This window comes from Pangasianodon hypophthalmus, chromosome 13 (assembly GCF_027358585.1).
Source record: "Pangasianodon hypophthalmus isolate fPanHyp1 chromosome 13, fPanHyp1.pri, whole genome shotgun sequence".
Classification (NCBI taxonomy): Eukaryota; Metazoa; Chordata; class Actinopteri; order Siluriformes; family Pangasiidae; genus Pangasianodon; species Pangasianodon hypophthalmus.
In genome coordinates, this window is record NC_069722.1 from 25,270,598 (window position 1) to 25,292,364 (window position 21,767).

The 21,767-nt window shown below is 38.4% G+C and overlaps 1 protein-coding gene across 1 annotated transcript in view; it reads left to right on the top strand.

Moving 5' to 3' along the window:
• crybg2 (crystallin beta-gamma domain containing 2) overlaps positions 1–21,767 on the top strand; it is a 60,557-nt gene that overhangs the window by 27,376 nt on the left and 11,414 nt on the right. Inside the window, exons 4-11 of the mRNA XM_053239331.1 lie at positions 5,271–6,990; positions 12,250–12,297; positions 16,755–16,873; positions 18,028–18,223; positions 19,107–19,246; positions 20,343–20,469; positions 20,553–20,588; positions 20,722–20,861. Coding sequence (XP_053095306.1) covers positions 5,271–6,990; positions 12,250–12,297; positions 16,755–16,873; positions 18,028–18,223; positions 19,107–19,246; positions 20,343–20,469; positions 20,553–20,588; positions 20,722–20,861 — 2,526 coding nt within the window. The remainder of the gene's footprint in view (positions 1–5,270; positions 6,991–12,249; positions 12,298–16,754; positions 16,874–18,027; positions 18,224–19,106; positions 19,247–20,342; positions 20,470–20,552; positions 20,589–20,721; positions 20,862–21,767) is intronic.

Here is a 21,767-nt window from a genome sequence, read left to right on the forward strand (position 1 = left end):
GTCTCTTAAATACAATGGGCTATTTTGTGTAGATCCATGACAGGTAACACTGAACATGATGCTACCTCCACCATGCTTCACAGTGAGGATGTTGTTTATTTATAACTTATATATTTGTTGTATATTTATAATTTATATAATCCCAATGAAGTCCATTTCAGTTCCAGGTTGTGACATTACAAAATGTGTAAAAGTTTAAGGGGAGTGAGTACTTACGTAAGCTACTGTAATTGCTAATTTTATTGCAACGAGTATTTTTTTTTATTGCTGCTACATTATAATACACACCCTGATTTCACACACTCAGCTGCAGAACACCAGAACACGGCCTACACACATCCAGCAGTGTGGGAGAGTTCGCCGTCTGACTGAATGATTCATTATACAGAGCTGAAAGGTCACACATGCACGACTTCTCGAGGAAAGATCTCGTATTTCACCGAGTAATTACTTTAGCCGTGCTTGCGTAAGCCTCAGGTAGCGATAGTCGTCTCATTAACACAGGTGGGAGTGTACACACGAGTGATGTGTGTGCGTTAAAATTATATATGGAGATTTATTGTTTATTACTAAAACTGAAAAATATAGCGTTTTTCTATTTTAGGTCAAAATAATTAACCAGTCCTGTCATGTTTATTAGCTATTAAATGTTTAATACCTAATAAATGCTTAATAGTTTATAAATGCTTAATAAATGCTAAAGCTGTCAGGAGCAGGGCTGGGAGATATGATGATACAATACTGTGATAAATTTTGTCCTGACACACTTTTCTCAGATGTCATGGGTATCACAATATCTTTCCTTTTTTATTTATTTATTTTTTAATTCATTTTTTTAAAAAAAAAACATAACAGTTACACATTTCGAAAGCTGTCTACTGGTTTGAAATTTGTACAGATTTTTAAAAATATTTTTTTCCCCCTACTTTTCGTTGTTTCTGAGACACAAAATAAAATAAGTATCATCAAAATCAATATTTAAAAGTTGATGCTTTAACTTCAGCACTACGTCTTTGATGGCAGTTTGTTAGAAAACCTTTATAATCGTGATACAGATAAATATCAAATATCGTAATGATATTTTTTGTCATATCGCCGCAGTCCTAATCTCAGTGTATTTACTGTGTTTCAGTGTAATTGAATTTTAATTGAAATGAAAAATGTCTTAACCAAAAATAATAACCCAAAGGAACAATTTATAACAATACAGACATCCATTTTATTTAAAAATTAATAAATAAATAAATAAACAATATATGTGTTATGGAAATAGTTGTCCACATTTTACAGGATTCAGCTGGCAGTTTTTTTTTTTTAATAAGATTAATTATGTTTTTATCACAGATTTATAAACTCTTATTTATCAATAAATGCATATCTTATAAATTATTTTTCTAGTAAGCATACTGTCTATTTGTTCTATTTATTAGATACATTTTGTCTCAGAAAGATCTTAATAGGCCAGGAGAAGAAAGAAAAACCCTCTTAGAGAAGTTGTGTTTAAAATGAAAAGTTTGTTGTGAACACACGAGCGCTCGTGAGGGCTGAACTGTTTTTATTCCTCAGAATTCTGTAAATAGACTTTTAAACAAGAACAAAAGGAGGAATTTTATCAGTAAAATGTCAATCTGGGTCATCCTGAAACAAATTATTTATTATTATTTTATCATTGCCATAAAGAGACTGATGACAGCAGGACGACAGCACCGACTTTTCAGTGGCAGAAAAAAAAAAGTGTTTGTTTGTACAACAAGGAATTCTTACCGTGTTTCCGTTTGCTGTTCTGAAACCAGTCAGGTAACTTCATACCGGAATAACCACACGGAATTCCAGCTACACTACAACTTACAGATTAGCTGGAGAGAGAGAGAGAGAGAGAGAGGTGAAAGAGAGAGAGAGATAGAGAGAGAGAGGTCAGAGATATAGAGAGAGAGAGAGAGAGAGAGAGAGAGACAGACAGATAGAGAGAGAGAGGTGAAAGAGAGAGAGAGAGAGAGAGACAGACAGACAGCGAGAGAGAGAGAGGTGAAAGAGAGAGAGAGAGAGAGAGAGAGAGTGTGTGTGTGTGTGTGTGTGTGTGTGTGTTTATTTATTTATTTATTTATTTATTTATATTCTCAGAGTTCTGTGAGTCTCATTGCTAGTGTTTCTCTTCGACTGTATTATGTTTGAATGTAGTATTTTCTAATTTCTGGAGTTATTTTCTAACCTGTTCCCAAATTCTGTATCCAAGCTTCAGCAAAACAAATGTTAATATTTATCACACCAATAAAGCAAGAGAGAGAGAGAGAGAGAGAGAATGCTGAGTATTCTGAACAGGTCAAAAATTAAATGAACAGAATGTCCTCTTCATGTCTGAGTGTAATCAATCAGCTGAGACCTTTTTGTGAAGTTTGCTTCTTTAGTTTTGTGATGAGAAAGATGAGAAAAAGATTTCTTTTTTTTTTAAATGAACTCTGAAGTTTCTGAATGTGCTCCACCGTGAAGCCATCAGCTCAGTGCCAGGATGTTTGTGGATCTCAGTCTCAGGGATGTGATCATTTTCTGAGCCACTAGAGTGCGCACGTGTGCCATTTCCTAACAGCTAGTTTTTACTGGATTAAAAAATGAAGCTCTCAGTTTGAAACATAAACACATTTTATAAATATAACCTGCTTTCTGCTTCTGTTGCTAAAGTGAATGTTTAAATAAAAATTAAGATTCTACTATGATTTCAAATTAAATGCTTTTCATTTATTATCTGATGTTACTTTGTGTTACATATTTTGTAAAGCAACTAGATAAATTAAACCCATAAATAACTAAGTAGATAAATAAATAAATAAAATTTACTGTTTTATTAACTAGAGACATATTTACTAGTAAATGCTGTTTTAAAAAATCCGCATATCCTGTTAATGCAATATATTTTAAAATATACAAATTACAAAAATAAATAAATAAATCCTGCATTTCTACATAACTTTCTTATTAGTAAGTGTGTGAATGCTTTAAACCAGAGTTGTCACTTGGTGTGTGACTCATGAATGAAGTTAATAAACTGATAATAATGGATAATTTAGCTATATCACATTCTATAATAATATACAGTATAGTTATATAATAATAATTTAGTTAAAAAACCAAAAAACATTCACGTTGATGTTTTAAGTGATCGATTTGGTCATTTGGTTGAATTCGGTGATAAAAGTCACTCAGATTTATATTTAGATTTATATTTCAGTGACATTAACCAGGGCAGCTGTTAACCAGAAGGTTGTGAGATCAAATCCCGAGCCCCCTGACGGAGACTGTTAGCCCTCAACGTCTCGTCTTTATGATTATTTGAAAGAGAAGATTATCTGTTAAATGAAAAATGAATTAAAGCAGCTGGAGATTCATTCTGTTCGTACTGTCACGTTGAGTTTTGTGTCCTTGTACTGAAAAACTTCGCTAAAAAGAAATATATTTTAGCTTTTAAATTCAATTTCCCTTCATCCTTTAGAAACGGGATGTTTTGAAGAAAGACGAGAGACGTTCTGATCGCATCGCTGGTCTTTATGTGGGATGTTTTTCAGAATTCTCTTATCTCTTATTTCTCTTATCACCTGAGTGTTGGCTGGATTTAGTTTCATCATGCTTTATGTGCCTCATCATCGTCTTCTCCATGTGTTCAGAAATCTGTATGAGGGTCATGAGGAGCAGTGATGTAGCAGACATGAGCTTCACGCCGTGTGAGCTGTGAACACGCTCACGCGTGGATCCCAGACAGTAGTAGAAGCAGCGATGGTGTTCAGAGTTTCTTTTAATTATCTGCTCATAAAATTATTAACATAACATGAGAGCATTTACCTTCTAAACCCAGATCTGCACTCCTTTTTCTCCATCTGGAGTAAAACCTCCACCTGCTGTCACCTCTGTCAGTGAGGTCGGTTTTCTGTCATGTGAAGTTTATTAAAAAAATTAAAAATTATCCCAAGTCTTGAAAACCTTCGCTCCATGTTGCAGAGAAGTTCTTTTCTTTCGCTGTTTCATATACGTTACATTAACACACACGACTCACTGCTATACTGCACCTTCTTACTTCAAACTGGGAGCATTTGCACTGGCCCACTTTCATACATCCTGCACTAGTGTACAGTTAATGTCTCTATTTTTATTTTATTTTCCTAAATTTTTATATTTCTATATTTATGCTCAAAGTTCTTTTTTTTTACCTTATTAATATTCTTTTTATTTCTTGTATTTTACTGTTATACTAAGCACCAGGACATCAAGACAAATTCCTTGTACATGTGAACCCACGGTACTTGGCAGTAAAAGTGATTCTGATTCTGAAGTTTGAAAATGTTTGGGTGGAAATTTTAATTAAAGAAATCTAACAAAAGTATGATCCTGATAAATTAATCCTGTTAACATCCTGATTAACCGACCCAAGTGGAGCAATCGTAATCGTAATGACTCCTTTTTGACCTTTCATCTGTCGTGTGAACCAGCCACAAATAAACATTTGGAAATGTCATAAAATATTCCAGAAGGTTCAAACCTGAAATCCCGTGTGGTGAGCTTCTGCTCTAACACACCTACAAAACCTGAACGTTTACTAGATAGTTACGTCAGACATGCTAGAGCAGGAAAATCATCAAGCTCCGCTCCTTCTTTCCATACTAAATTCCTGGAGTTGCAGAATAACTTTATACTTTAATGTTTATGAATTTGGAATCACGTCTCAGAGTCTCAAAATCACGTTTCAGAAACACGTCCAGTTGAGTCCAAATGTCTGAGACTGCACTGAAAATCTGGGATTTTTTTTCTCATTTTAATCTGGAAATAAACAAAGATTTAGAATTTTGAAAAACTAAGAAAAATTATGAAAATAAAAATGAAGAAGAACTCATGAAGATTCTGCACTATTTTAGGTCACTATTGAAAAGTGCCAAAGGTTAGAATTTCCTCGAATCTTATCTCAAGCATGCGTTCAGACGGCGCCCTGGTGGATTTGATCTAAATCGGATCAACAGGTTTTGGACAAACTTGTATAGCCATCTCGAGTGCGCTGAAGCAAAACAGTGATGAATGAAATACTAATAAACTCTGAAATTCATGTAAACGATTCTACTTTTCTACTTTTCACTCAAGCTATAATAAAAAAGGGAATGTGAAATAAAAGAGTTTTGGACTCCACTGTACATATTTTATTTCTGATTTTCTTGAATTGTTTGTTTTCTATTTTTCTAGTATTAACATGTCTTTCTTTCTCCTTCTGTTTTTCTATCTTCCTCCTGTTCTAGGTTCCCTCATGCCTCATTCCCTCTCCTCAGCACAGTAATCGAAGAGTCTGACGCCGAGGTTCCCGTAGAAACCTGTCCTGAATCAGACACAGACATGAGTGTGTCTCATGTTGGGGTGCTGAGCACCACGTTAACTCTAAAGCCCAAAGTGCCTCAGGAAAGACGAGAAGACGGCAAAAAAGTGCACAAGGTGTCGCTGGTGAACAACAGCAGCACCACAAACAGCTCCGTGCATCAGAGACGTGTTGTGGATGAATTCGAAAATTGGGTTAGAAACGATGACACCGTGGACAGTGGAACCAGACAGGAGCTGGTGGACGACTGGAAGCCGAGGCACGACAAGTACCGTATTTTTGAAGAAGAATCGAGATCTTCTTTAACAGACAGATCGGAGTCTGAGGTTTCAGGTAGCACACACCTGTATTCTTCACTCTCCAGCAGCTCCGAGTATGAACCAACCGTGCGCTCCTCCCTCTCCTTCTCTTCTGAGCGAGAGTGGGAAACCCTGCCCTCTGCCGTCTCCTTGGACACAGCTGGTAGTCACGGTAACACTACCTGTTGGAATGCGAGGAGCGAAGTCCAGGTGAGCAGCGAGAGCCAGGCAGGTGGGAGGAGCTGGGCAGGGCTTGCTGAACCTGCCAGGGAGAGTGAAGTAGAAAGAGACGGAGAAAAAATAAATACAGACTCGTATTACAGAACAGAAGAGACGGACGAATTCCTCTCCGGTGTCTTCAAGGCGACTCGTGTGGAGCTTTCTCCCACTGACGCCGATCCGGAAAGCCCAGCTCTCGCCTCTCCACATGACATGGACACTCTGGTGGACACGCTGAAAAGCATGGCGCCTCCTGTTCGACACCGGTCCCTACGCGGCACCTCCAGTCTGCCCTTCTCGTCTCTGCCGCCGATTGTTGAAGATGCCACCGGCACCGCTGCTCTTGGGGTTGGGGTTTCCGGTATCTCCAGCCCGACCTCTCCTGCACCTGCTGAAACTTTCAACAGCCTGCCGCCGGACCTGGGGTTGAACTGGAGCACCTCCAAAGATATGCGTTCTCCTCTGACAATGATGACCATGCTAAAGGAGCAGCAGGGTCAGGATCCACAGGGACGCTCTCTTATCTTACCGCAGAGAGCTTCAGCTCTCAATAGCATCATCATGCGCAAGAGCTCGCTTCCAAACCTCAAACTGGATGAGGGATCTCACGTTAATGGTATTTTCGGAACCTCACGTCTGGACCACAGCCTGCTGTTTTCCAATTACCGATCCGAACAAACGGAAGAGAACGGCAAGCCGTCAGGTCACCTGTCTCTCTTCCGAGCAGCCTCGTTGCCTGAGGTTAACTCCGGACACGACTACCTCAGCAAGATTTCCGGACCGGACTCGTTGGGGTCTGTAGGGTCCTCTTATGAGCTGTCCTTCCTCACGTCGCCCCCAAGCTCCCTTCCAGGGTTGATCGAGACGTCTCATATCAGCAGGAGCCCTTTGATCATCCACAGCCCCACTCCTGAGAGTCCTACCTCCAACAACACACCTTCTGTGTTGCACAGCCTTTCACCAGAATCATCAGTTAAACCCCCGAGCCTGCAGCGGAGCCTCAGCGCCGGCGCGTCTTCCATCGGATCGCCTCTCCATAATGACCTCGGAAACAAGTTCGGTGTTACCCAGGAGCCTGGACCGGACAGGAACCTACTGGCCAAGTACAAAGCGTTCCCAGATGCCTACGTAAGTAATCTTTGAAACTGTGGAATGATAGACAAATTTTGGGATCTGGGTATTATTTTGGTGTCTGATGTGACCTCTTTAAAGTTTAAATATTAACAATGTCAAGTTAAACTGTAGCAATTTGTCACACTAAATGACTTTTTTGTAGCAGATCAATGCTCGTTTGCAGTTCTTGAGTCACAGGGTATCGTCTGACTGTGTAAATTTTGAGAAAAGACATTTTGGGACTTTCCTTTTCCTCCAAAACAAGGTGCTGCTGTGACACTGTAGAGCACAGGCAGTGAAAGGTAACGGGGAACAGAACACCTCAGAGGGAAGGGATTACAATGGAGCCTCAGAGACTCGTATCCATTACCACATGCCTCATGCACTATTCACATTTCTTCTTTTCTTCTAAAGTGGACTAGCTCTCCTGTCGTCCTCTCTCTCACAGCGCTAGTCCTGTCTGCTTTAGAGTTTAGTGACTGTAAAGTCATCAAACATCTTTTAAGAGTTGTTCAAACAAACATTGACATTTGAGCAAACAGCAGGACTTGACACAACCCTGCACAGAGTTTGTCACCTGCTTGCAAAGTTTGATGCAGAGTTTTGTTCTAGATTAGCATGTAAACACATCTGTAACTTCTTGCTAGCACAGCAGCTTCACAGCAGGTAAGAGTTGGATGTAATAAATTTTAAAATACCCTGAGGTCAGAACAGACAGCACTGAAAACTCAGGCAGGTCTTTGGTGCAGACATGCTCATGCTTTCAGATATTTTTTTTTAATTAGTACATTTTTTTATGTGCATCCTGTACCTTTTTTTTGTTTTTGGTTCATAAACTCTCATGTCATGCCCTAGCATGTCGTCATAAAACGTTATCAGCTGTGTGTGCTCAGCTCGAGGCGTGATGTAAATATCCTGCTCCTGCTCCTGCTCCTGCTCCTGCTTCTGCTCCTGCTTCTGCTCCTGCTCCTGCTCCTGCTTCTGCTTCTGCTTCTGCTCCTGCTCCTGCTCCTGCTCCTGCTTCTGCTCCTGCTCCTGCTCCTGCTCCTGCTTCTGCTTCTGCTCCTGCTCCTGCTCCTGCTTCTGCTCCTGCTCCTGCTCCTGCTCCTGCTTCTGCTTCTGTTTCTGCTCCTGCTTCTGCTCCTGCTTCTGCTCCTGCTCCTGCTCCTGCTTCTGCTCCTGCTTCTGCTCCTGCTTCTGCTTCTGCTTCTGCTCCTGCGCTGTGAACATATCACACTGCTTTCAGACAACAACAGATGAGTGTGCTAGCTTCCTCCACCGTGCTAATTGCTCTGATACCTGATGGAGTTTGACAGTGATGTGTACTACTGCACACACACACACACACACACACACACACACACACTTATACACACTTATACACACTTAATAGCAGGTCTTGTGTACACTGATTGAATGAATTCCTGAAGAAACCTGTAGTTTTTAAATGGTTGGAATTGCTCCTTTGATACCTTTAGACAGAAACAGGTTTGTTCATCATAAGAATTCCTGAGAAATTCATGAGCACTACTAGTCCTACAAAGCAAGAATCCAATGATGAGATTACTCAATTAAAACAAAGACTTTGTAAGGGTAAAAATTATTACTACTACTCCTACTACTACTAATAATAATAATAATCATTAATGCAGAGTAAATAAAAATAGAAGAAATTATAAAATTAGAGGATGTAAATGAAAAAAAAAATGAGAACAAAAAAATTTATAAAGAAAAAATAGAACGAAAATGTACACAAATAAATAAATCAAAAATAGAGTGTATAAAAATATGTCTAGCTGCTTATTAAAATGTTATATATTATAATAAAATATACTGTAGTGAACTTCTCAATACTTTATTATAAAACTGATTTGGGGGCGGGGTCACGGATGAGCTCGGTTTGTGATGTCATTAAAACGTAGAACCTGCATGCTAATTTGGTTAGCTAGCTAGGTGTCTCAGCTAATGTTAGCGATGAACAGATCATGGTTGTCATGGTAACATTGAAATCTATTTTGACAGGACATTGACTGTAAAATAATGAGAAAACGAGGAAGTCAGTTGAGTCTCTGAGACTGAAATCTCACTCGTGAGCTACTTTACTAGCAAGTTACTTAACCAGCTAGCTACTTTAGCTAATTTTAGTGCTATTAGGAAGTTAAGGATGGCAGGAGGATTATGGGGCGGTCCCAGATTTGCATATTCATGTATATTCATAGATGTGTCGTTTGTCACAGGTGCCTCGATTATTTTCCAGCTGCTGTGCTGTCTGTGTTATTTGTTGTGTTTTAATGCACTTTCGTATTTCATGTTTTCAGTTCTATTTCGTGCGTATCTTATCTTACGCTGGAATCCTATCGATGGTTAAAAAAAAGAGGAAACTGGTTTGACAGAATAGTTAGCGAGTCTGTAGGTTTCTGAAGAATTTCCATTGTGTGTGATGTTTATATTCGCTTGCTGCAAATTGTGTAAAATCATCCGGTACGTACAGAGAAGATTGTACAGGAGGAATTTAATAATAATCATATTTTTAATCAGTGTTAATAATGTGATGTTTCTTTGAGTCAGGCTGTGTGTCACATCGCGCTCAGACACACCCAGTCATCGACGAGTGTGTGGTGTTAATCGAATAAACGTTGATGGAAGGAACTGGGTGAGATATTATTAAAAATCATTACATGCAAGTCTGTGCACAGTCGGCCGCGTCAACACGTTCCTTCCCTCGGGCTTATAAACACGTCTGTTCACTTCCACGCTGTGTGTGTAAAGATCTCTGAGCTCTGATAATACATATGTAGTACATACATTTTATTTTATAAACATATTACAACATAAAGCTGTGACTTAATGATAATTTATTTAACCCCAGGGTTCTTGTAAAATAAAATTCTGTCTTGTGATTGGTCCGAACAGCAGCTCTGACAGTAGTGCAGCTGCAAGTCACAGGTTTCTAAACGAAATGTTATCGTTTCTATAGTAACAGCTCATTCACAGGAACTTAAACATCAATGTGAAGTTTTCTCTTCTGAGATTGTAAATTTATGTAACATTTATGGAAGGAGTCTCCAGTGTCAGCGCTTTGTAACAGTCAGAGGTAAAGCTGCAACTTTAAGTTTTCCGACATCCTCAGGACAGAGGAGTTTACGCTTCTTTGCGGTTTATCTTATTAACTTCAAGAGAGAGAAACAATCGAAGCTGGTGAGGGAACGAGTGTTTATAGCTGCTATAACGTAAGTGAGAACAGGAACTAACTTGTTTCATGGACATTAAATGTAACTATAAGCAGAGAGAAAGTCTGGTGTGTCATTCTTTAACAAATCATAAAGTGTAATCTTCGGTAAATTGCTGTGGTATAAAGAGGAATAAAACACTTCAGATCGTGCTGATGGAGGAAAATAAACTTCCCTTCGCCTCAGTAGTGATGAAACAGTGCTGCAGTTAGCATTCAGCTAAATTCCCACTCGTCATTTACAATACACTCGTTCATCTGGCAGCCGCTTTTCTCCAAAGCCATTTGCAAGTGAAGCGGAATCTAATCAAGCACAAAGCTGTTTAGGGCGAAGCGTTACGCTCGAGGGACGAGCGCCGGCTCTCTGCCAGGCCAACATTCTGGCCCTGCAAGAGAACTTCATTTTTTTAAATCTATTGTTGTCATGTGAAAACCACCAGGAGCAGTGAAGAGAGAAAAAATTTGTCCTTAGAAAAAAAAGGAAATGTGAGAAACTGTCTCCTGTTGTACTGAATATCAGTGAAATTAGCTAAAGGCACTAAAACATGTCTCTGCATTTCATCGTAGCTCTGAACAACACAAAAACAGCACAATGCCATTGGAATTGCAGAAGGGTTCTTCAAGGGTTCTTTAAAAGCTCTTAGTTTCCAAGATGGTTTTACATGAAACTCTTAATGATAGGAAAACGCTGGATTTCTACAAAGTTTATTTATTAATGTTTTTGTGAGGACCTGGTTTTTGACATTTTTACAGTATCTTGTTTAAATTATTTATGTGAGCCAACTTGCATTCAAATAGCATAAGAATGTGTCCATATGAGAGAAAAAAAAGTATTTACAAATTGCTTAAACTCACTATTTGTAATAAATGTAGCTTATTTTATTGCTGAATTGGCATTTTTTCAGCATGCGTCAGTCAGCGTGCTGTCGAGTGATTTATGCCAGTGGAATTCCTGCACAGCGTCTGTTTGAGTCTCTCAGGCGGGCTATAAGGCGAGTCCAGAGATCATGTGGTTTCTGGGTTTGTGTGTTTTGCGATCAGGAACACGCTCTAATCAAACAGACGTTTGGCAGATAATTTTAGAGTTCTAGCTGTCACTCCTGCTTTTGTAACCACGGCTCCGTGAACATGCGAAGACTTCTGGCTGAGTGTTAGAGAAAACACGGCCTCTCCTTATTAAACCAAACACACACACACACACACAGTCATTAGTCATGCATATATACTCTGTCAAATAGTGTGTGTTAAGGTATTAAGATATAACCACAGGACAACCAAAAGCCTGCACACTCCACAAATGTGGGTGAGACGTCCAGAAATCCTGTGTGGAATTTTCCAAAAATTATGTTCGAGTCTCAGCAAACATGTGAAAACTGTTCTGTGGTCTGATGAGACCGAAATAAAACTTTCTGGACTTGGCACAGAAACCCAAAACTGAGAACACCATTCCTACTGGGAAGCATGGTGGTGGTAGCATTGCGTTCAGTGTTACTCACCATTCGGACTAAACCCCTCTTTATCCGGACACGTGTGGACTTTTGGTGGACGTTCTTGTCTAAGCAGAGTCACGATTGTGTCATATTCTTTACATTTTTAATAATGGATTTAATGTCACTCTGTGTGTTTTTTTAATAATCAAACCCTGATTAATACTTTTCCAGAACTTTGTCCTGGACTTGTTTTGATTGCTCCTTGTTCTCCTTGGTTTTGGTATGTTGTCTAACATACTCCAGGAGCACGTGTATTTATTTTGAAACGTTCAGGGGGAGGGAAGGGGGGTGAATACTTATGCACAGCAATGTATTATACATAAAATACACCTTTAGCATAATGGTGTATTAAGACAACCCAGTTTCTTTTATTTACATGATTAACAGTGTGCGAATATACGCTCTTTCACTGACTCGGATATGAAATGAAATAAATAAACAGTGGTACTTTTTTTAAAACACACAAAACTATAATTACACAATGTGAAAATGATGTTTTTCAGGTTTGTTGCTATGAATTTGTGTGTAATGTCTCTAAACCTTTTCCTTCTGCAGCTCACTAAAGAGAAAGAACACGGCAAACTGAACCCTCGGCCTGGGAAGGTGAGTCGAATCACTAACATACACACCTCTATAGACTAACACACACCTCTATAGACTAACACACACACCTCTATAGACTAACACACACACCTCTATAGACTAACACACACCTCTATAGACTAACACACACCTCTATAGACTAACACACACACCTCTATAGACTAACACACACACCTCTATAGACTAACACACACCTCTATAGACTAACATAGATACCATATGTGCCATAATGTGCTTTAATGTAATTAAAATAAATTTGATTAATAAATCATTATAAATGAAATAAACACAATATAAATCTATAGGATTGAATCTATTAAAGTGAAGCGAATCCTGTAATAGACAATGACATTAACCTGAGAGTTTTCATAGGGCGTGTGTGTGTGTGTGTGCGTGTGTGTGTGTGCGCGTGTAAAACGAATATAGTGCGGTACTTTTTGTTAAAAAAAAGTATTATTAACACTACTTATAATGTCATATTAATAGTTTATAATGTATTATAAGCAATATGTATTAACAATTATTATTATATTTAGAATGGCATTATAATTACTGTTTATGAAGGTAGGTGTTAGAAGCTCTTTATGATGCATTATATTGACCATTCATATTGTTATAAACACTAAAAAGAGTAGTGTAGTGAAATGTAATTGTAATGTATAATGTATTATTAATGCATTATAACAATGTCCATATTTCTTATATCATAAGATTTCCTCTCTACAAAGCCCATGTTTATAATTTATAAAGCTTTATGACTAAGCTTATTGTAATTTAAGAAAGAAATGATTAAATAATGTAGTATTAATGTAGCATGCTGTTATAAAACGTAATGACTTGCATCTTTTTCAGTGAAGATGTTATTTTTAAAACTGATGTTACGTTGTGTTTTTTTTTTTATATATATATATATATATATATATAATTTCACGGTTCAACCTTTAGAGCAGAAGCGTTTCTTTTCAAGATCGCTTCTCAGACACATTTTTGTAATCCTGACCAACAACAAATTAAAGGTCAGACCTGTTCCTACAAGCTGATCATGTCTGTTTTCTGCAGCGTCTTTAACGTCCTGACCTTTACAGTCCTGACATTAAGAGCGTCTCACACTCCTGCTCTGTTTAAACACATAATTCCCTCAGGAACGCTTTAATCACTGACTCACGTGTTCGACTATAATCTAATCTGTGACGCCATCACACCGCTTTACCGCTCAGTGTTTTATTAGAAGTACAAACAAGAAAGAAAATGTAAAACGGTTAAGTTAAACACATCATGTCTGCATACCAGTGTTGTAAAAGTAAACACACCATACCACTGTGGATATTCTGGGAAAACTGAAGTAAAGCAGTGACATTAAGACAAATTTAGATAAGGACAGGAACTGAGTGAGGTTTTTTTAACTATTGATATTTTTAAATCTATGACACACTTTAAAAAAAACAGCGTAATGATAATAAATTGAATCAGTTAGCCAATTCAGCATGATTTATAAATGTTTTATTTATATATATATATTGTATATATACTTTCAGCAGTGAACACTGTCTTTAAGGAACTTTGCAGAAATCCAGTAGTAGATTCAGAGTTGGATCGCTCATGATGGTGATGAAGTGAGGAAAACGTCCCTGAGATGACATGAGGGAGAAAAACTAAAAAAAAAGGGCTAAAAAGGGAATAGTGCGATTATAAATCATAACTCTTCTACGAGTGTATACTGTAGAGTCAAGCAGCGCTAGGCGAGTTTAAAGGAACCTCAGAGAGAACAAGCTTCAAGGTCTTAATGATTTCAGTAGAGTTTTAGCTTTAAGTATCCAAGTGAAGGTATACACTGTAAATGATAGAGACTTGAGCGTAAACTGTTCATAACAAGTGTAATTATTAGGGTACGTAAGTGAGACCATCCACATCGATCTCACGGCGAACTGTAGGCTAGATGTGTGAAGCCATCCTCAGCAGCAGAGAGGGATTTACAGGTGAGCGAGGCTCCGAGAAGAAGTAGAGCATCAGGATGGATCAGACAGAGACAGAGAGCAGGAGGAGACAGGATCAGTGGCGTCTCAATGATGGGCAGCAGGAGTAACGTGTGGAGAGAGAGAGAGAGAGACAGAGAGAGACAGAGAGAGAGAGAGAGAGAGACAGAGAGAGAGAGAGACAGAGAGAGGCAGAGACAGAGAGAGAGAGAGACAGAGAGAGAGAGAGACAGAGAGAGAGAGAGAGACAGAGAGAGGCAGAGACAGAGAGAGAGAGAGAGAGAGAGACAGAGAGAGAGAGAGAGCGAGAGAGAGACAGAGAGAGACAGAGAGAGAGACAGAGAGAGACAGAGAGAGAGAGAGACAGAGAGAGAGAGAGAGACAGAGAGAGGCAGAGACAGAGAGAGAGAGAGAGCGAGAGAGAGACAGAGAGAGAGAGAGAGAGAGACAGAGAGAGAGACAGAGAGAGACAGAGAGAGAGAGAGAGACAGAGAGAGAGAGAGACAGAGAGAGGCAAAGACAGAGAGAGAGAGAGAGAGCGAGAGAGAGACAGAGAGAGAGAGAGAGACAGAGAGAGAGACAGAGAGAGACAGAGAGAGAGAGAGAGAGAGAGACAGAGAGAGAGAGAGAGACAGAGAGAGAGAGAGACAGAGAGAGACAGAGACAGAGAGAGACAGAGAGAGAGAAAGAGAGAGAGAGACAGAGAGAGACAGAGAGAGAGAGAGAGAGACAGAGAGAGACAGAGACAGAGAGAGAGAAAGAGAGAGAGAGACAGAGAGAGACAGAGAGAGAGAGAGACAGAGAGAGAGAGAGAGACAGAGAGAGACAGAGACAGAGAGAGAGAAAGAGAGAGAGAGACAGAGAGAGACAGAGAGAGAGAGAGAGACAGAGAGAGACAGAGAGAGAGAAAGAGAGAGAGAGACAGAGAGAGACAGAGAGAGAGAGAGAGAGACAGAGAGAGAGAGAGATTATTAGGCATGCTCTTGTCCTGTAATGGTTAAAGAAGATGTATATTATGTGCAGAGTGCAAGCAGGGACTCCAGCTATTACAGCGTAAGTAAAAGGAAGAGTCAGAAGGTAACACCTGAGACATGAGCCTGCATCTGACTGGAAAGCTGTTCCATAACTGAAAAAAAGGGAAATGTTTTTCTTTTTCTCAGCCGTTAACTGGGAAGCGAGGTCGTGGCACGCTACGTTACGATAATGTAGTTGTATTGTTGCGTGTTGTTATAACCCTTAAAGTGGCATAACGTGTTTTTTAACCTTTAGAGCAGAAGTGTTTCTTTTCAAGATCGCTTCTCAGACACATTTTTGTAATCCTGACCAACAACAAGTTAAAGGTCAGACCTGTTCCTACAAGCTGATCATGTCTGTTTTCTGCAGCGTCTTTAACGTCCTGACCTTTACAGTCCTGACATTAAGAGCGTCTCACACTCCTGCTCTGTTTAAACACATAATTCCCTCACGAACGCTTTAATCACTGACTCACGTGTTCGACTATAATCTAATCTGTGACGCCATCACGCCGCTCTACTCCGTTTCATTCCTCTTCGGAGTTTCAGTGTTGTATATAAAGTACAAACAGGAAAGAATATTTTTTAAAAAGTGATTTGAGTGGAAGACTCACATTTATAGATACAGAAAACCAGTAAATTTTCCTAGCTACTACGACATGTCAGTGTGTCCGCCATTTTGGAAAGATCCAAATGAAATTATAAGATACTGCAGATGGATGGCTGGATGGATGTGACGCCACCGTAATAAAATCATCAATAACTCACTTTATATTCAATTCTAGTTTTATAAAACTTGCTTTGTTATGAACGTCACACATTTCTGCATATTGCAGGAGATGTAAAAGTAAACGCAACATCCTGATTGCTGGAAAAGGACAGAAATGATCATACAAATATTTTTAATCCTGAGTGAGTGTTTTTGTAGCTATTGATATTTTTTAAATCCATTACATACTTAAAAAGAAAACAGCATAATGATAATAAATAAAACTAGCAATCCAGAGACATTTTTAATTCCCCTAACAGGAATATTATCAATAATGAGACTAGTTAAATAAGAAATATATAAAGTCACATCAATTATATATAATTATATACCTTTAATTAGACATATTCATCATAAATTATGAAGATGAGCCAGCGCACACTTGTTCCATTTTGGTTTGTCCCTCTGGAGATATCCGTAAAAAGGTTCTATGTAGATCCCTACAATAAAGGGAGAACCTTAAAAACCCTCAATTCCCTAAAGAACCCTTGAGGAACAGCGTCATGTCATTGTGTTAAACACAGAACTGGAGCTGAGTCGTGATTTTAGACGATAGAGGACTGTGTGCTGGTTTACAGGTGTCTCTGCTCACGCTGCCCCCGATGGCTGGAGCCGGTACTGCAGCTAAGTGTCTGTTCTTTACCGGAGTTTTAGGATTTTTGGTTTTGATTAAAGCTGCTGATTTTTTTTCCTCTTTATTAGATGTTCATATACAATCGTCCAGGACGGCAAGGACAGAGGATCGAGGTGAAAGGAGACGTGATGGACGCTACGGAGTGGGAGTTTCCAGAAAGCATCTCCATCAGAGTGGTCCGAGGAGGGTGAGGATCGAATCTCTCTCTCACACACACACACACACACACACACACACACACACACACGTCATTTGTGTAATCAATTATAATAAAGAAAAGAATATCTTTCTGTGAGTCCTGACGTTTATTTTCTAGAAATGATTTCTATATTTCATGCTTATTAATGCTTTATAAAGCCCTTATGAAGATAAAATTATTAATTACTATTTTTGTGAATTGCTATTCTTTTATTCTCAATTAATTAGTTACTCATTGTCTTCCAAAAGTTGAGAGGTTTCTCTCAGTGAAGTGCCGGGTTGCTATGTATGTGATGCTATGTGTTGCGTAATCAGATCATAAAGTTATCAGCTGTATAAACATCAATAAAACGTGTGTGTTACGATTAGTTTATGGAGCTTGCGAAGAGTCGGATGAGACGATGAACCTGTGAAGACGTCATTGGGTTAAAATAAGTGGCTTAATTAAGAATTCAGATAAACTCACTGAGCACAAATTCTGAAATTCTCCGACATCTCAGTGTGAATATTTCTCACTGTGCACATACAAGCTTTTTAAAAATTTAATTAAATGATTAAAAAAAACTCTTTTGGACTAAAGAGTAAACTCGAGAAATTGGCACTTAAACTTAAAAACATGAAGTTTCTTGACATTTGGACTTTTGTGTGAGCTTTTTAGGAGAAATTTTTATAAAAATGATCCATTTATCTTTCATTAATTTTTAATTTCTTTTAAACAAGGCTAAGAATTTTTTTATCGTTTACTGCAGTCGCTCAAAAGTGACATTACACCGAATGTAACCAAAATTGTTTACAAAAATATTGATTACAAATGAAAAAAAAATGATTGAGTTGTTTTTTAAATGATCTAATTGTCACTGTGGATGTTAGAATAATAATAACATAAGTTTGCATAAGAGATTTATTGACTTGTTGTTAGTTAATGAACAGTAAATCATTTTTAGTTAAATAATTGTAACTTTCTGGTTCGTCTATAAGCACTAATATCATTTATATTTACAGACGAAGGCTTTAAAAGAATAAAATCAGACCTCAGTAAGACGTTTTAACGCTAAATGAAATGAAAAGTGACCAGTGGTTTATGATTTAATGAAGTTTAATGAAGTGAACATTGTGTCACAAGAAATAAATCCTCCTTTGTAGCTGGGTTTTGTACGAGAAGCCGGAGTTTAAAGGAGAGAAGTTTGCACTGGATGAGGGAGACATCGAGCTGACGAATCCGTTCAGACCGCCGGAGGACGAGCCGAGAGCCGAGCAGAACGGAGAACAGGAGAACGGAGAACCCACACACGCAGAACCGAGACGCTTCGTCATCGGGTCACTGCGCAGAGCAGTGAGGGTACGACACACACACACACACACACACACACACTGATTTAATGTGTCTTTCACGTGACTCTTGTCAGTTTTGTGTTTGCCTTAATGAATATTCATAAGTGGGCGGGGTCAGTGCATATAGACTGATTTATCACCTGCAGCCTGAAAGTCACTTCAGGTCTCTTAATTAATTTTTTGTTTTAATAGATCTACAAAAATATTTTTCTGAGGAATAAAGTCTTGTTTAACAATCTTATACAGAATTTACAGACTATATATATATATATATATATATATATGCAGTTTTACAAAATTGCAAAATCACTGAATTAGCTAAATGTTGCTGTCTGAATTTTTCTTTCTTTTCATTTATTTATTTTTGGTAAAACATTAATCCAAACTTTCACACCAATAGATCCAGGAAGTGACATCACAAATCAAAAATTAATTCAATAATTAATATTTATTTACACACACACAAAAAAAAACATTATGAACATTCTTATTTTGTTTAATGGTAGTTTTTGTTGAAAAAAAAATTGTGTGAAAATGTCATTTATTGAAATCTAGGCTGTAAACTAAGCTTTTATAATTATAATTAAATTTAAATTTTATAATTGAGATGCAATTTTTAATCTTTTTTTTTTTACACACTGACTTAATTCTCTGTAGACAAGCAGAATTTCAGTTGTGATTTATAGTCTGTATGGAAATTTCAAATGAAGTTTATTTTATTAGAAAGAAAAGTCCAAAAAAATATTTGAGGAAATTTGATGCAGGTGAAAGAGAAAAATACTAAGCACACCTTTTACTTCGTATTTATTTTACTAGTCATGTACTAGCATTTTAAACACTTCCCGCATGTGATGATTTTTTTCCTGACGTCAAACGTGTCGCTCTCTCAGGACTACAGCGTTCCTGAGATCTGTCTCTTCCCCGAGGAGAACGCTGAGGGAAAGAAAGTGGTGTTCAGGGACACATCAGACGACGCCCGAATCTACGGCTTCCCCATTAAAGCCAACTCCATCATCATCAACGCTGGGCTGTGAGTGACGCTAATAAAGTAATAACACGTGGAAATGAAGTCCTTTAGCTATAAATAGGACAGAAAACTGTAATGAATTCATTAAAATATAAATAAATATAAAGAGAATATTAATAAATATTCATTACTTAAGAATATCGTGACTTTAAAGTCCACGAAAGTTTTTTTTTAAGATGAGAGGAGACGCATCATAATCAGAGACACGTTTTATCTGGAGGAGTGAATATTTAATGGATAAAATGATTAAAGTTAAAGTTTCTCTGTAAGTGAAGCAGATGAGTGCTGGGTCAGCTTATCCTTCACACTGTGAACACGTTTTCTTTACAGGAGAGCGCATCGCATTAACACAAACACTGACTTTATTTTATTAATTCATTGCAGATTAAACGCGTTATAAAATCTCCTGCATTCTGCACAAACATTATGATTTTATGATCTTGATTTAGTGTGTCGTGTGTCACGATATAAAAAAATGAAAAATAACAGGATGTGCTGGATCAGGTGCTATTCCATGCGCTGCTGAATAACGAATGTGGAAGCCATTTTGTTAAATTAAACCAAATTTACAACTGGGAATCATGCAGCAATACATTGGTGATATATCATCATATTAGTCTTTTTATTTTTATTATTAAATGTCTTTTACATTACATTGTATTACATTTGACAACAACAAAGAAAAAACACTGTTTCACTCTTCAGTCTGTATTTTCTATCCCTGAGTTTTCTTGGCGTTTAAAGGTGAGTGTTTGTGTTTAGAGGCGGTGGTCTAGACGTTAGTGTAAAACTCCGTCTCAGACGCTTCTACTTAAGAACAATCCGCTAACCTCGGAGGCGTGAACTACACGCAGGTGATTTTAATAATCTGAATCTGAAGCTCAGAAGCTCCACTTAAGCAGCTGCGTAACCCGACTCTGAATACCCGGAACTTTCCTCACGTAACGCTGATGTAACATTTGAGCTCAAGTTGCTAAATCTGAATACGAATGTGAATCGTTTTAGTGTTTTACTAAAGGACATGAATCGCTAAAGGAATCCTGTTGCGCATAACGATTAGCGAGTCGCTCACGCAGTTCTCTCTCTCCACGTGTTGTAGGTGGCTGGTGTTCGCAGAGCCGTTTTTCCAGGGCGTCCCGCGGGTCCTGGAGGTCGGAGGCTTCCCAAATCCAGCCGCCTGGGGCGTCACACACCCCTACATAGGCTCACTACATCCTCTCAAAATCGTAAGTGTGTCACGCTGTAAAACACGGCTTTAGTGTGAAGCTCGTTGGAATGCAGAGTTCATGGAGTTTCGTTTGTCTTTCAGGGAGAACCGAGAGTGGAGAGACCCAGCGAGCCGAAAGTAAGACACCCTAACACTGAAGTACAATCGTAACGCACATGGCACGTGTACTGTGTACGAGCTGTGCACGGGTGTGTGTGTGTGTGTGTATAGGAGTGTGTCTGATGTGCTGTGTTGTTGTTTTAATTCTTAGCTGGTGATCTACGACAAACCGTATTTCTCCGGGAAAAGCCGAGAGATTTACACCAACATGAGAGACTTCATAACCAAAACAGACCAACAGCAAACGGCCTTCATGTACAGCGTCGGGTCCATGAAAGTCATCGGTGGCGTGTGAGTGTGTGTGAGTGTGTGTGTGAGTGTGTGTGTGTGAGTGTGTGTGTGTGTGTGTATACAATTCACCATAGGTTTATTTTCATGTGCAGCTGTAACTGAGAGTTGTAATGCTGGCATCTTGCTAAATTATTTGCTAATTCCTTTATCGTTCTCGTGTTCCTCGCTGTCCAAAATTTCGTTCGCGTGTCTTAGCGCTGATGAAATGCCCAAATGTTATATTTTCCCGAGTTCACGCACAATTTTAAATTCCTGCACAGCATTTAAATTCCTAAATCTCGTTAAATTCCTGTCCCATTTTTTAACCCTGCGTTCACACTAGATTTTCTGTCTTGTGTTGCTCAGATCACGTTACACTGATCGCTAGTGGGCGTGTCCTGTCTTTAATTCACTGCCACTTGCTATGTTTTCATTAGCTAGTGCTAAAAAATAAAATATCACCCATTTGACCACAAATCTTATTCATTTCTTCAAAAAATGAAATTCTGGATCACATCCACGCTGTGCAACACTGTCTCCTAGCAACAGAATAAACCAAAATAAACACTTTTCTGTGGATCGTTATAGAAATTGTTTTTTTCCTTTAATTTGCAGTAAAAACAGAGCTGTTGATAAACACGGCGAGTTTCAGTGTCTGATTTATAAACTGACTAGGAGCAAATATCTGGAACCTGAAAACACAGATAATGTTTCATAATGAAAAAAAAACGTACAAGATCAACTTGCCCCGCCCACTTTGTTTTCCCAGCCACACCTTTTGATAATATCTTTATTCTAACCCCGCCCCTTTTATAGACAAAAATACACGACTGTGTTTATATATATATGTATATATATACACGCACACACACACACGCACACACACACACACACACACACACACACTACATGATTATGATTATGAAA